Consider the following 15529-nt stretch of genomic DNA (forward strand, 5'->3'; position numbering starts at 1 on the left):
TTGTGGTCAACCTCCATTTACCTTTCTCCTTAAACTTAGTCATCTAACCTTCTGCTTGTGAATTAAGTCCTGTTCACACCACTTCTGTAGTCACAGACCTACATTGGCTCTTAATTTCCAATTGATTCAATTTTTAAATTCTCATCCTGGTGCTCAAGCCCCTTCATGGCTTTGGCCCTTTCTACCTTGATGCTCTATAAACCGCTAGAAACTCTGCTTTTCTCTAATTGTAGCGTCATGCCTGTCTCTCACATCTGTCGTTAGTCATGACTTAAGCAATGTATGCCCTATTTTCATCCATTAGCCTTTCTTCCACTCTCCCTGTTCCTCCTCTTTAAATAGGTTTGAAAATACTTGCTTCATTAACCTAACTTTTGGTCACCTGTGTAAATGTCTCCATTGACTTGGTGTTAATTTTGTCTGATAATGCTTCTGTGGAATGTCCTTTCATAAGGATGGTTATATAATTACAACTTGTCATGTAATCTGATCATCAAGATATACAATGTGCATTAAAACCCAAAAAGGCGAATTCCTTCAACCAGTCAAGACTTAACAGAACAGATTGCATGAAGCAGATTTCAAGAATATTCATTTGACTTTTATGACATTTGTCTTATTACTCTCCAGGCCTCCACATACTCTTCCTGCACTACCTTGACTGATATTCCCAATAATTAGTTTTCAAAAAATATTTGGAAGATAACATTATCTGTTTTGAATGGGACAATAAAAAAGACATCTGAAATGAAAGAAAACTTTGAAACTTTCAAGAGACTGCACAGCACAGAGTCATACAGCTGTACAGCCTGGAGACAGACCTTTCGGTCCAACTTGACCATGCCAACCAGATATCCCTATTTGTCAGCATTTGTCCCATATCCATCTAAACCCTTCCTATTCATGTACCCATCCAGATGCCTTTTAAATGTTATAATTGTATCAGCCTCCACCATGTCCTTTGGCAGTTCATTCCATTCATGCTCCACCCTCTGCATGAAAACATTGCTCCTTAGGTCTCTTTTAAATCTTTACCACCCTCCTCTGTCTTCTGCCTTCGAGCCAGTTCTGAATCCAAATGGCTAGTTCTCCCTGTATTCCATGTGATATAACGTTATTAACCAGACTACCATATGGAATCTTATCGAATGCCTTTTTGAAGTCCATATAGATCATGTCCACTGCTTTGCCTTCATCAGTTCTCCTTGTTACTTCTTCAAAAAACTCAATCAAGTTAATGAGACATGACTTGCCATGCACAAAGCCACGTTGACTATTCTTAATCAGTCCTTGACTTTCCAAACATGTGTAAATCCATTTGTGGAGGAAGGAAAGTAATAAATGTCTTAGGTATATAGCCTTTTATAGGAAGGGTTCTACTGAAGTGTTATGTTTCTGATTTTGTTTTTTTTCTTCATTAATCTCTTTCACCAGGTGTTTCTGTCTCAAACAGCAGTAAAACTACTAGAAATATAAATAATTGTATTAATTTTGTTTCCTTTTGTAACTTCTCATGGGTGTCCTAACATTAATGTCTCTTTGTTCATTCTTCTACCGTTAAATAGCTATTCTGTGCTTCGAACCTGAGATGGAATACAAAAATTAGATTAGATTAGATTACTTACAGTGTGGAAACAGGCCCTTCGGCCCAACAAGTCCACACCGCCCCGCCGAAGCGTAACCCACCCATACCCCTACATTTACATCTACCCCTTACCTAACACTACGGGCAATTTAGCATGGCCAATTCACCTGACCTGCACATCTTTGGACTGTGGGAGGAAACCGGAGCACCCGGAGGAAACCCACGCAGACACGGGGAGAACATGCAAACTCCACACAGTCAGTCGCCTGAGGCGGGAATTGAACCCGGGTCTCCGGCGCTGCGAGGCAGCAGTGCTCACCACTATGCCACCGTGCCGCCCACATTATTAGTTTTGCATTTTCAATATAGTGTTAGGAATTCTCTACTATTAGATAAATAAATGTAGCTTTACAAGTAATTTGTAGTACAAATATAGTAGTCGTACAAATGTAGTTTTTGTCCCCTCCTAATAATTTAAACAAAGAATGTAGATCTTGATCCACCCTTCATTGTTTATGGTAATTCACAGTAGGATAAGCAGTTAAAATTCTTAACTCCTGTTGCAACTAGCAAGTCTGCTTTGGATACAAAATTGAATTTAATCAAAAATGCTATTCTCTTGTAACCCAATTTGTTATCCTTTAAAATCAGCAGTCTAAACATTCAAGTTATATATCCCCTGGTGCTATAGCAATAAAACTCCTCTGCTATATGAATTGGATCGTGTAATTTCACATGTACAAATTTATTCATCTGAGAGGTGCAAACAAGAGCACCCTGATGAGATTCAGTAGAGACATTCAAAATCATAAATGGTCTTTAATTAAATAAGTAGGGAGAAACTCCTTCCTCTGACAAGTAATTTGGTATCCTTTGGTAGCCTGAGGTCATAGATTAAAAATAACTGACAAAAGAATTAGAAAAATAAGACTTATTTTCCACATGGGGCTTTCCACTTTTAATCCTATTTTTAAGGATAGTGAAAACGGATCCCTTAGCAAATTTCAAAAGGTAACTAAACACATCCTTTCAAAAGAACTTTCAGGTATGGAAAAAGATCTGGCTCGGGCATGAAGGGGTAAGTGGGTAAACTCCTTTGTTGTAAGACTCATTTTGTAGATTTTGTGCTAGTAAGAAAAACAAACTTTGCTGTTTGTGATCCTCGCTCCTGTGCAAATTCTGAGTTTGGAGATGTGCAGCTGATAGTGAAAATCTAGAAGTTTCTGGCAATGATCTTATATTTCGCCCTAGTGTGTACAGTTGGAATTTACATAGATGTTAATGAATTACAAATCACTGAATTGACAAGAACTTTTCATTTTATACTATAATGTTGATGATGGTAGAAACACTTAAAAGAAATTACATATTTTTCATAAGGTGTAAATGTGTTATGTCATGCCCATTCTTGAATAACCTCTCTGGCTATGAAAACTTATATTGTTACACTAATACAATGTTATCTTTTCATTCTAGTAAATTCTATTGCTTGTAATTTTAGAGTTTGTTTATAAACTTCAGCTTATGTATAAGTCTCAACCATACTCTGTAAAATCAAATTAAAAGTGAAGAATGATCAATTCACTTTATTTCCTGCTTTGTTGTTTAAAAAAAAAATTAGCTCTTTGTTCTCCTGTTTACGGTGCTGTTGCTGGATGCTGGGAGTCCCCATTGAATTGGTTCCAGATTAATGCTTGGAAAGGTGAATTCCATACCATAGAAATGGTCAGATCTTTATGAACAGTTTTCTTTAAGGTCAGCAGCGAAAACCATCACTTTGCTAGGCAAAAGTGAGGACTGCAGACGCTGGAGATCAGAATTTAGATCAGAGTGGTGCTGGAAAAGCACAGCAGGTCAGGCAGCATCATCACTTTGCTGCTGAGCCCAAAATTTGGTGCCTTGATTCCAATTGATGGTGGGCACAGGCTGTGAATGGACTGATGAAATTGGAATAGAATGTTGTGATTTTTTATAAAAAAAGGTTTCAGAATGGAAGGAATTTTTTAAAAAAATTTTAGTTTTATTTTTAACTTGAGTTTAAATATTATGGAAATATATTTTTGATCACTTCTACTGAAGTGACCACTTTAAAGGAATATCTTTTATGAGAAAGGCATTGTTTGAGAGGAAATTTAGTTTTTAAATGAGTAAACTACTAGTCTGGTGACCTGGCTAAATGGTTCCTATTGAATCTTTGCATTGGGTATGATGTTTTACGTGAAGTATTAGATATGTTTTCGTCGTTGCTAGTTTATATGGATCCATGCTCTGACAGAAGGGAAAAGCATGGAGTAAATCAAAGCACAATGGAGCATTAGCTGCTGTAAAGATAATTTATAAATGCAAGTTTCTTTGTAATTATGCTAGTGTGCAGAATTTCTCTTTCCCAGACCTTAGCATGTGGAGGTGTGTGGGGAACTAAGTGATAAATAGAATGTTTTTGAGTTGTATTGTTAACTTCAATTGAGTGATGACTATTTATGTCTATTGTAAGACTATGTCTGATATTGAGTATAGTATTTTCACAGGTATTTAAACGAATTTTGAGTTTGAGTCTAGTAACTAAGAATATGGATTCAAAATCTAACATAATATTCAAGTGTTGTAACATTGATGCAAGGGCTAATTACAACCTAATTCACTGAATAGGAATCCTTTGGATCAAGTGAAACCATGATTTTGAAACCCCACCTCAATTGCGGTAGTAATAATCCATTCTGCCTGTTGAGAAACTGTCAGGATTGGGGGCAATGTTGGTTTTATACTGCATCCAGTTTTATTCCCCATTGAAGTTAATGGGCAACAGTGGACAGGGTGTAAAAGTCAGTATTTCATTTGATTGAATGGATTTCCCACATGGCGAGCAGAGTTAAAATGCTTTGATCGTATGAAGTACTGCTTTGTTCAAGAGTTTTGTTTAGTTGTTTAACTAAATCCCTGTGTTTCATTGTTTAAATGGATTTTTAAAACCCCATAGCATGATTTGAAGAGCTGCATTGTTTCTTCTGGCACACTGTGCATACCAGATGAACTTGTTTTATTGTTTGTGCCATTTGATTTTGTATAGAATAGCTGCTCCCATTCACTTAGTTGTCAGTGTACATCTACTTTACATGTTTTTGAAAGAGATGATGAGCTACCAGCTACCTCGATTCCTGATAAAGGGCTTTTGCCCAAAACATCAATTTTCCTGCTCCTCAGATGCTGCCTGACCTGCTGTGCTTTTCCAGGACCACTCTGATCTAAACTCTGGTTTCCAGCATCTGCAGTCCTCACTTTTGCCATGCTGAGCTACCATTTAAATGTATCCCTTTTTAAAATTACATGTAATTAATTTTCCAGATTGAGGAAAATGATAAATGGTGAATGTGGTTAAACCATAATTTGAAATTGACTTCTGACACTATAACTTAGTGCTGCAGCTAACATTTGGAAGAAAATCACTATTTCTTCCAAATAAGTCTCCTAAGTTTTAAACTTTAGAGAGTAATAGAGATAGATAGATGTGCAGCATGGAAGCAGACCCTTCGGTCCAACTTGACCATGCCTTTAATGATGACTTCTGGAGAGAAAAGTATTTAGAAAAAGTTAACAGCAGAACATTACTGATGCCTTTAATTGGAAGTTGTTGCGATCCCAGCTAATCTTATTCTCAGACAGGACAGATCCCAGATAGGACCTGGCTTGATAAATCATATTTTAGCTTTAATGAAGTAGTCTTTCATTGCATGCAATGCTGCAGATTTTCATTTAACAATAAAACAGGTTTATTAAAAAATGATGTGAATATAAAATAGAATAAACCAAATTACAGTACAAACTCAAAGGTTTTTAAACACACTGTAAAAGTGTAATGCCATTAATCCCAAAATATTCCTTTCTAAATTGAAAAGAAAAAGCCCCAGCTTTTGTATAGTAACCAAAACATATTTCTGATATACATATTTGTATAGTAACCAATATCACAAAATGCTATTTACGGAATCAAGACAGTACAGATCCTTTGGTACAACTCATTTGTGTCGATCAGATATCCCAATTCAATCTAGTCCCATTTGCCAGCTTTTGGCCCATATCCCTCTCAACCCTTTATATTCATATACCCATCCAGATGCCTTTTCAATGTTGTACCTGCCTCCAAGACTTCCTCTGGCAGCCCATTCTATTCATGCACTACCCTCTGCATGAAATAAATAGCCCTCAAGTCTTTTTAAATCTTTCCCCTCTCACCATAAACCTATGCCCTCTAGTTTTGGACTCCCCACCACAGGAAAGAAACCTTCACTATTCACTCTATCCATGCCCCTCTTTATTTTAAAACCCCCTATTAGATCATCCCTCAGCCTCCGACACTCCAGGCAAAAAGCTCCAGCTTATCTCTATAACTTAAACCCTCTAGTTCTGTGAACACCCTTGTAACTTTTCCTGCACCGTCTCAAGTTTAACAACATTCTTCCTGTAGAAGGCTTCCAGAATTGTACCCACTATTCTAAAAATATCCTGTAGAGGCATAATATGACGTACCAACTCCTATGATCAGTGTACTGACCAAAGAAGACAAGTGTGCCAAACACCACCTTCACCATCCTGTCAACCTGACACTCCGCTTTCAAGGACATTTTGTTTGGCAACACTCCCCACGGCCCTACCATTAACTATACAAGTCCTGCTGTACAATACACACACTGGAGCCTCCAAATCTAACACCATGTCAGTTGTGACATCACTTGGAACTGCAGATAGCTTCTTCCAGGAGTACACCTGCTTTAAATGTACTCAGCTTTAATTACCTTCAGGCTTTTATCCCAGCACTTCTCGTCCGAGACTAACATTATCTTCTCACCCTAAGTTAAAAATCTCATGATACCAGGTTATAGTCCAACAGGCTTAATTGGAAGCACACTAGCTTTCGGAGCGCCGCTGCTGATGAAGGAGCGGCGGTCTGAAACTAGTGTGCTTCCAATTAAACCTGTTGGACTATAACCTGGCATTGTGTGATTTTTAACTTTGTACACCCCAGTCCAACACCGGCATCTCCAAATCATTCTCACACTAAAGTAACTTACTTTACAATATGAACATCAGTCTGTACATTCCAAGGACTTCAGAGGACTGCTGCATTTGAAGTAAAAACTGAAAGTCAGAAATCTCCCTGTCTAAGCTGTGGGTGTTTCTTATAAGCTTTACAAAAAAAAAAGTTCCAGATATCTCTACTAAATCTCGAGGCCCCATTATTTATTTGAAATATGTTTTTAAAATAATGTAATTTCAACAAAAGTCCACTGGTGGTGTATAAAATCCATTCACTCTAAGGCCAGGCCAAAAAAGCTATTTTAAAAGATATCACCATGACTATTGGAACACTTACAAAAATTAACTATTTGCTTCAGACATCCAGAAACCCAAATCTATATTAATAAATATATATTATATAAAGTCATGGCATTTACATCACAAAATAAGCATTTATGAGTAGGCATTACACTTTCAAATGAAGATATAATATATTAGTTGAAAAATATGTTTTACATTGTGATACAGCTCATTTTAAATCTATATCGCCATCAACAGACTGTTCAGTTTTACAAAAAAAGTACTTCATTCAAAATAGCCAGAGAGCAGCGACGCTGAAGAAGCTATAAAGTACTAGTTTTCTCAGATGACCACGTTTATTTGTTGATATTTCTTGAATTATAATTTAAATATCTTTGCGCAGATATTAAGGTATGCCTCACTCTTACAAGGTGTAATGTTTTAAACAACAACACATAAAAACTGGCAGAATATAAATCAAAATATCTGTGATTGTGACCAGACATAGGGAGTGATTTACCCTTGCCTGGAGTTGGCGCGAATCAACAGTGGACAGAAGAAATAATGGGGTGAACTGACCCTGTATAGAAACTTAGCTTCTTCTTGCCACATACATTCTGGGCTAGTCAATCTGCCACCAATTAAAACTCTTAAGTGATTACTAATCATTACGGATTTCAATTTGCTATTTCTACAATCGATTGCCTCTCCAGCAGGCTCAAAAAGTGGCTAATGGGAAACCTGAGTGACCTTCCTGCTGGATAATGGGATGATGAATGGCATGAGAGGCCCCTGCTTCTTAATTGTTCCAGTCCACATGTTGAGTTGGTAGAGATCATGGATTTGAGAATCTTTAGTAGAAGCAGCCTTGGCAAGTTTCTGAATGCATCTTGTTGATGTTTTACACTGCAGCCTCAATGTTTTGAAAGTAGCGGGAGTGAATGTTGAGGTGGTGGATGTGTCCCTGATCAAGTGGACTGCTTTGTCTTGGGTGATGATGGGTTTCTCAAATGTTCTTAGAGCTCCAATCATCGAAGCAAGTGGAATTCATCACACTCTTGATCAGGGCCTTGTAGGTGGTGTGCAGCCTTTTGGAGTCAGGAACAGAATTACTTGTTGCAGAATTCCCAGTCCCCAGTGCTTATATAGCTGCTGTATTTAAATGCTAATTCAGCTGAGCAGTCCTTCGGCTTCATAATGCTGTTAAATGTCAAGGACGGGTGATTGGACTGTCATTTGGGATTGCCATTGCCTGCAGTTTGAATGGCACAATTGTTATTTGCCACCTATCTACTTTTTAAACTTGATTACACTTCAAGCATCAGCTATTAGGAGTAACAGCAACAGGGGTAGTATGCTAGAATTTTTTGCTGCAAGTGCGAAGACTTTGCAGATTCTCTAGTTGGTATGTTCTAATTGCAAGACACTATATACTGAAGCTTCTTTTTTTTCTAAAGATGGAGAGGAATTGCTTAATGGAAGTTTCCATTTTTTAGGCATTTGCAGTTGAGTCAACTGTGTTAGAGTGCCTGTGTGGTCCCATGCACAACTCTATTCTGTGCTGCTCAAACAATTTGTTGGCAACTATTTGTGTTGTGTGTGCATAGAGCCATAGAGTTATACAACACTGAAACAGACCCTACGGTCCAACTTGTCTGTGCTGGCCAATCATTTCAATCTGACCTAGTCCCATTTGCCAGCATTAGGATCATATCCCTCTAAACCCTTCCTATTCATATACCCACTCAGATGCCTTTTAAATGACGTAATTGTACCCATCTCCACCACTTCCTTTAGCAGCTTGTTCCATACATGCACAGCTCTCTGTGGAAAAAAAATTTACGTCTGAAGTCTTTTATTTTAAATCTTATAATTTGCAAGCCAAATTACTATTACTAAAGGCCCCATACTGCGTTTTTGAAGCAAGCATACTGATCAGAAACATTTATAATGATAGATTAAGGCCCAATTATTTCATATTGGAAATTTACTGCAACTTTTGTTTTGTTCACAGATACAATGGTTCTCTTCCAAATGGAGACAGAGGGCGCAGGAAAAGCAGATTTGCTCTTTACAAACGATCCAAACCTAATGGAGTCAAGCCCAGCACGGTGCATGTTATTTCTACTCCTCAGGCTTCCAAGGTATGTGACGAAATGGTTGGAATAACCATGATTAGAATCACAGCAGATTTTGTGCCACTTGAGTTTTCTTCTTGGCCTAATTTCCGTTCCCTCATTTATATTGCTTTTCAGTGGACCTAAACAGTTTTTGAATTTTTCAAATGATATTGTGCTTGCTATTGCGTAACACATTGTATACACACCTTGGTGCCATTCTTTCTACTTACGCCTTTCTCCATTGTTTACAAAGCAGCAGCATATATACGACTTGCAATGAGTTTTAGTAACTTACTTTTTAAAAGTACAGTAAATCCATCCTCAGCCCTTTCTTGAAAAGCAGTCCATTTCCCAATTCAGTCCACAATCAAAAATAAAGGAAATTTAAAAAAGTCTTTACAGCATTACTTTTTAAAGTTAGTGCAGATTTCTATATTAGTGTACATTGTTGAATTCCAGCACCCAACAACTATATTCAAGTTTAGCATACAATACTCACAGGGTAAACTTCCTCTAAACTAGTCATGAGAGTTACATCATAATTACCTCAAAGAGCTGTTAAACGAACTCAAACTGTCTTGCCTACCTACTATTTGGTGCTTCCCTATCCTGATTGTTACCAGTGTCCTATTTCTGTCTTCCCCACCTCCCCATTCCCCAGTCTTTTCTGAACCCTTTTTCCTTTCCACACCTGTCCAAGACCTGGTGCCAAAGGCCTGATCACCTTCCAATCTGGCTGGTGAGGGAAACATTTCCAAGCTTCTGAACAATGGATTTTAAAATGCAGTTGTTGAGAAACTTTGGATCATAAAATCAGTTTGAGCACAATATTGGATGAACTACTTGAGACATTGGTGGCAGTTGTGTGAGAGACTATAGGATGCATAGCAACCAGGGTCACATTATGTCCTCCTTCTGCCCTATGTACCCCAATTCACACCCTATTTTGTTGGATTATTCCTCATTCTTACAAGTGGTTATATTTATTTCTTTACTAGTATTCATTTTGAGTGAAAGAGAACATTTAATTTACAAATTATGAACAGGTTTCTGCCATGTGTTTTCAAGATAAAAGGTGGCAGAATGGTAATGCCATTGGACTAGTAATCCAGAATTCTACCAGAGTAGCTGGTGAAATGTAGGTTCAATTAATTTAGGACTCTCTTGTGGCATGGTCTGAGCCAGGAGGCCTGAGTTCAAGCCCCACCAGCTCCAGGGGTGTGTAATAATATTTCTGAACAGGTTGATTAGAAAACCATCTTGAAACTGCTCAAATGAATTTCCTTTGGGGATATAACAGCCTCTTTACTTAATCTGTCATTCAAGATATGTACAGTTGTTTGGCAATGCTTGATGACATTTTGTCATCTATAGGGAGAAGTTGTTCATTTTAACTATAATCCAACTGTCTATTAATTATATTCAACTTGAATAAATGTAGATAGAGTCATAGAGATGTACAGCATGGAAACAGACTCTTCGGTCCAACTCGTCCATGCCGGCCAGATATCCCAACCCAATCTTGTCCCACCTGCCAACACCGGACCCATATCCCTCCAAACCCTTCCTATTCATATACCCATCCAAATGCCTCTTAAATGTTGCAATTGTACCAGCCTCCACCACATCCTCTGGCAGCTCATTCCATACATGTACCACCCTCTGCGTGAAAACGTTGCCCCTTAGGTCTCTTTTATAACTTTCCCTTCTCACCCTAAACCTATGCCCTCTAGTTCTGGACTCCCCGACCCCAGGGAAAAGACTTTGTCTATTTATCCTATCCATGCCCCTCATCATTTTGTAAACCTCTTTAAGGTCACCCCTCAGCCTCCGATGCTCCAGGGAAAACAGCCCCAGCCTGTTCAGCCTCTCCCTGTAGCTCAGATCTTCCAACTGGCAACATCCTTGTAAATCTTTTCTGAACCCTTTCAAGTTTCACAACATCTTTCCGATAGGAAGGAGACCAGAATTGCACGCAATATTTCAACAGTGGCCTAACCAATGTCCTGTAAAGCCGCAACATGACCTCTCAACTCCTGTACTCAATAATCTGACCAATAAAGGAAAACATACCAAACGCCTTCTTCACTACCTGCGACTCCACTTTCAAGGAGTTATGAACCTGCACTCCAAGGTCTCTTTGTTCAGCAACACTCCCTAGGACCTTACCATTAAGTGTATAAGTCCTGCTAAGATTTGCTTTCCCAAAATGCAGCACCTCACATTTATCTGAATTAAACTCCATCTGCCACTTCTCAGCCCGTTGGCCCAAATGGTCCAGATCCTGTTGTAATCTGAGGTAACCCTCTTCGCTGTCCACTACACCTCCAATTTTGGTGTCATCTGCAAACTTACTAACTGTACCTCTTATGCTCGCGTCCAAATCACTTTTATGTAAATGACAAAAAGTAGAGGGCCCAGCATTGATCCTTGTGGCACTCCACTGGTCACAGGCCTCCAATCTGAACAACCACCCTCCACCACCACCCTCTGTCTTCTACCTTTGAGCCAGTTCTGTATCCAAATGGCTAGTTCTCCCTGTATTCCATGAGATCTAACCTTGCTAATCAGTCTCCCATGGGGAACCTTGTCAAACGCCTTATTGAAGTCCATACAGATCACATCTATGGCTCTGCCCTCATCAATCTTCTTTGTTACTTCTTCAAAAAACCCATTAAATTTGTGAGACATAATTTCCCATGCACAAAGCCATGTTGACTATCCCGAATCAGTCCTTGCCTTTCCAAATAGATGTACATCCTGTCCGTCAAGATTCCCTCCAACAACTTGCCCACCACCGAGGTCAGGCTCACCGGTCTATAGTTCCCTGGCTTGTCTTTACCGCCCTTCTTAAACAGTGGCACCACATTTGCCAACCTCCAGTCTTCCGGCACCTCACCTATCGCAGCAAGAGGCCCAGCAATCACTTCTGTAGCTTGCAACAGGGTTCTCAGGTACACCTGATCAGATACTGGGGATTTATCCAACTTCAACCGTTTCAAGACATCCAGCACTTCCTCCTCTGTAATCTGGACATTTTGCAAGATGTCACCATCTATTTCCCTACAGTCTATATCTTCCATATCCTTTTCCACAATAAATACTGATGCAAAATATTCATTCAGTATCTCCCCCATTTTCTGTGGCTCCACACAAAGGCTGCCTTGCTGATCTTTGAGGGGCCCTATTCTCTCCCTAGTTACCCTTTTGCCCTTAATATATTTGTAAAAAATCCTTTGGATTTTCCTTAATTCTATTTGCCAAAGCTATCTCATGTCCCCGTTGTGATAAAGATTCTTTTTGAATTAATGAGCATCCAAGTTTAGAATTAATGTAAGATCATTAGTTTGATAACATTCTTATAATTTGAAAACTATGCATTTCAGGGTGTAGATCAGTATTGTTTTTAATTCTTGCGATGCTTACAAGGCTAGTATCTGTTACCTGTTCCTAATTGCCTTTGAACCGAGTGACGTTTTACAGGTAGTTCAGGATCAATGACATTGCTGTTGGTCTTTTCTTCTCTAAAGGACATTGGGGCAGGGTGTATGGTCAGGTCTACGGAATCAGGATCAGCTCTATCTTGTGTGGAGAGCTCTAATCTTGCAGTGATGAATTAGTGGCTAGATGGTGGGCGTGCAATCAAATTAAGGACATTAAATGGATATTCAAAGCTCAAGGGCCAATAGGAAGCCCTCCAGCATGGAAGATGAAACAACCTGCCTTTTAAATTAGGGTCTTAAGCAATCTCATAAAGTGAAACAATTTTGATGTACAATTAACTAGTTTATAGTTAAATGATAACAACATTATTGATTTTTAGAATGTTTTATGTATATGCGCATTGCTCATTTATATCAGGATTTCAATGTTTGCATTTTCTTGCCTACAGAATTCCTGTTCCATTTCTGTAACTAACATAATTTTTCTCCTGGAAGTACTTGTAATTTTATTTGTAGCTTTATTTCTGTAGTTTTACCTCTAATTAAATATCAGCAGTCCACCAGCTTTCTGTCTCCTTCCATGTTCATTGGCTCAAAGTCACCCTCTCAACACTGGGTATACCTACATCACAAACACTGAAGTAGTTCAAAAAGCTGTCTTTTCTCTATCCTCTCAAAGGCTATTGTGGTTGGAAAACAAAGGATCTTGCTAGTCATGCCAACTTCCATGAATGAATAAAACACAACTTTTGCCATTACTTGTCATCAGATACTTTGCTTTCAGTCTGCATTCCAGCCACGTAAGGTAGCAAGCAGGTGGTATTAATAGCACTCAACTGGCCGGTATGCCAGTTAGCTAACACCATCCTGTCCCCGGTACTTGTCCGGAGATGGGATAAAGACAGCAAGTCTATCCACACGGAAGTGACAGTATCATTCATGACCTTTAAAAACCTATTAAGGCTCAGTTTCCATTTGGCCTCAAGGTCTTCTGAGAAGTTGAGGTTTAGGCCAGTTGCCTGGAGATAGATTTCTATGGGTGGAGTAGGGGCTAACACTCTGGACAGTATAGTGATTGCAGTGACGTTAACCAGGTGGAGCTTATAGAATGAGTCCCTGATTGAATCAGGCTAACTATACTAGTCAGAGAGCTCTGGCTGACAGAAGTAACCAGGAGTGTCAGAGGTTCTGTTCACTTTGATGCTGGCTCTGAGGAAGCTGGATCAGTGTCAAGGACTCTCCATATGTAAATAAAGGGTGATTCAGTTATGGGTTACCTGCCTCTGTGGAATTATATCAGTCGCGACGAGAGAGAAAAATACGTTCCTGAAGAAATTCACTCACAATAGTCATCTTTGAGTTGGGGTAAGCATTTCTGGTGTTGTGCCCTTATTTGGGAAACTTGACTCATTCGATACTGCCATTGAAGATTGTGTCCACTCAAAGCGGTTAGACATGCATAGAGTTCATTTGTCAAACATGGGAACGATAATAAAAAATGCTGCGAGCATGTTATGCAATACGTGACTCCTGGAAATGTTGGTCACAGACATTGAGCTATCATATGCCAGCAGAGAATTTGAGTATTTCCTAAAGTTGAATAGCATTTTGCATATAAGGACAGTCCAATACCATCTATTGTCTAATGGTCTCATGGAAAGTGCAGTGCAAACTTTGAAAGCAGGCTTAAAGAAACACCTAGAGCTTCATTCGATGCCAAATCGCCCCAATTCCTATTTGTTTGTCGGACCACTGCTCATGCAGCTACAGGCACAGTTCCAGCAGATTTGCTAATGGATGATGCTAATGGTTCTGCATCAGGTTAAATTTGATCTTCCTGGATCTGGGGGTGGGTGGGCAAATAGAATAATAGCAGGAATGCCAATGCCAACTACAAGACTCCTCTACGCGAGAGAGACACCTTACTTCAGGGGATGAAGTTTGCTGATTAAACCATGGAAATGGCCCTGCATAGGTAAGAGGCCTGGTCAGTGTGAGGTCAGGTCCCATGGCTTACAAGTTTCAGGCAGGCGATATGGTCCTGAACAAGCATGTGGACCACATGAAAGTTGCAAACTCTCAAAACATATCTGGCCTCTCAGAACAGCTGGAAAGGCTGTCGGAACCTGTGGGTTCATACCCTCCATCTGGTGTCGAAGAAGTCTCAGAGTCTGATATGGTGGATGTTACAGCCTCAACGCCTTTACCACCTGAAGAAAAGGATGAATTTCTTCTGAGACACTCTGGACGCAAGAGACACTCCAGTACAAGCTGAATTGAAGGAACTGGACCTGGTGTGGAAATGCCCCAGGAGAGATTACAAGAAAAAGAACAGGCCTGTGATCCCAGAATACGAAGGAGAGGGATGTAGTGGTTGTAATGAGGTCAGTCAGGTGGACTTTAAAAGAATGAGTTCTTTGATTGGGACTGTTATCTATATCTAATCAGGGAGCCTTGGCTGACAGATTTCAACAGGAGGATAAATGGTACTGTTCATTCTGAAGCTGGCTCTTAGGAAGCTGGATAAATAGGAACTGGGACAATTTGATATTGAATGAAGATGTAGGCTGTTTGTTTAAGCCTGCCTTCAAAGTTTGGACTGCTCTTTCTGCTAGACCATAGAACGGTGGAAGGTATAGAACTGTCTTTATTTGCCGAATGCTATTTGACTTGAGGAAATATTCAAATTCTCTGCTAGCAAATCACAGCAAGTACTTTGCACCTATAAATCGAGGGCGACTTGGTGATGGGATACCAGCCTCAGTGGAATTAATTGAGGCCGTCCCATGTGTATGGTTTCAGCTGCAGCTGTAAGCCTGTGTGTGAAGGAGTTTTTTTTTGCCTCCTCAACAATAATGATAGAGTTTTTTTAGCCTTAAAGTTTACAAACTGTTTCATAATTTAGGATCCCCAGTTTAAAAAAAAGCAAATAAAGTCATGTATTTGATAATGTATTTGATTGTAATGTACGAAATTTGGAATTTAGACTTTTTGCCCTGGTATAATTTTCAGTGACCAATATTTTAAATTCCATGTGTGAAGAGGACGTGCTTCTGTTTCAATGTAGA

At 39.3% G+C, this 15529-nt stretch overlaps 1 protein-coding gene across 1 annotated transcript in view; it reads left to right on the top strand.

Annotated features, from left to right (window-relative positions):
- The window catches only part of LOC140476338 (E3 ubiquitin-protein ligase pellino homolog 2), a 235231-nt gene that overhangs the window by 130712 nt on the left and 88990 nt on the right, over window positions 1-15529 (top strand). The window contains exon 3 of the mRNA XM_072568786.1: window positions 8913-9042. Coding sequence (XP_072424887.1) covers window positions 8913-9042 — 130 coding nt within the window. The remainder of the gene's footprint in view (window positions 1-8912; window positions 9043-15529) is intronic.

This window comes from Chiloscyllium punctatum, chromosome 4, assembly GCF_047496795.1.
Source record: "Chiloscyllium punctatum isolate Juve2018m chromosome 4, sChiPun1.3, whole genome shotgun sequence".
Classification (NCBI taxonomy): domain Eukaryota; kingdom Metazoa; phylum Chordata; class Chondrichthyes; order Orectolobiformes; family Hemiscylliidae; genus Chiloscyllium; species Chiloscyllium punctatum.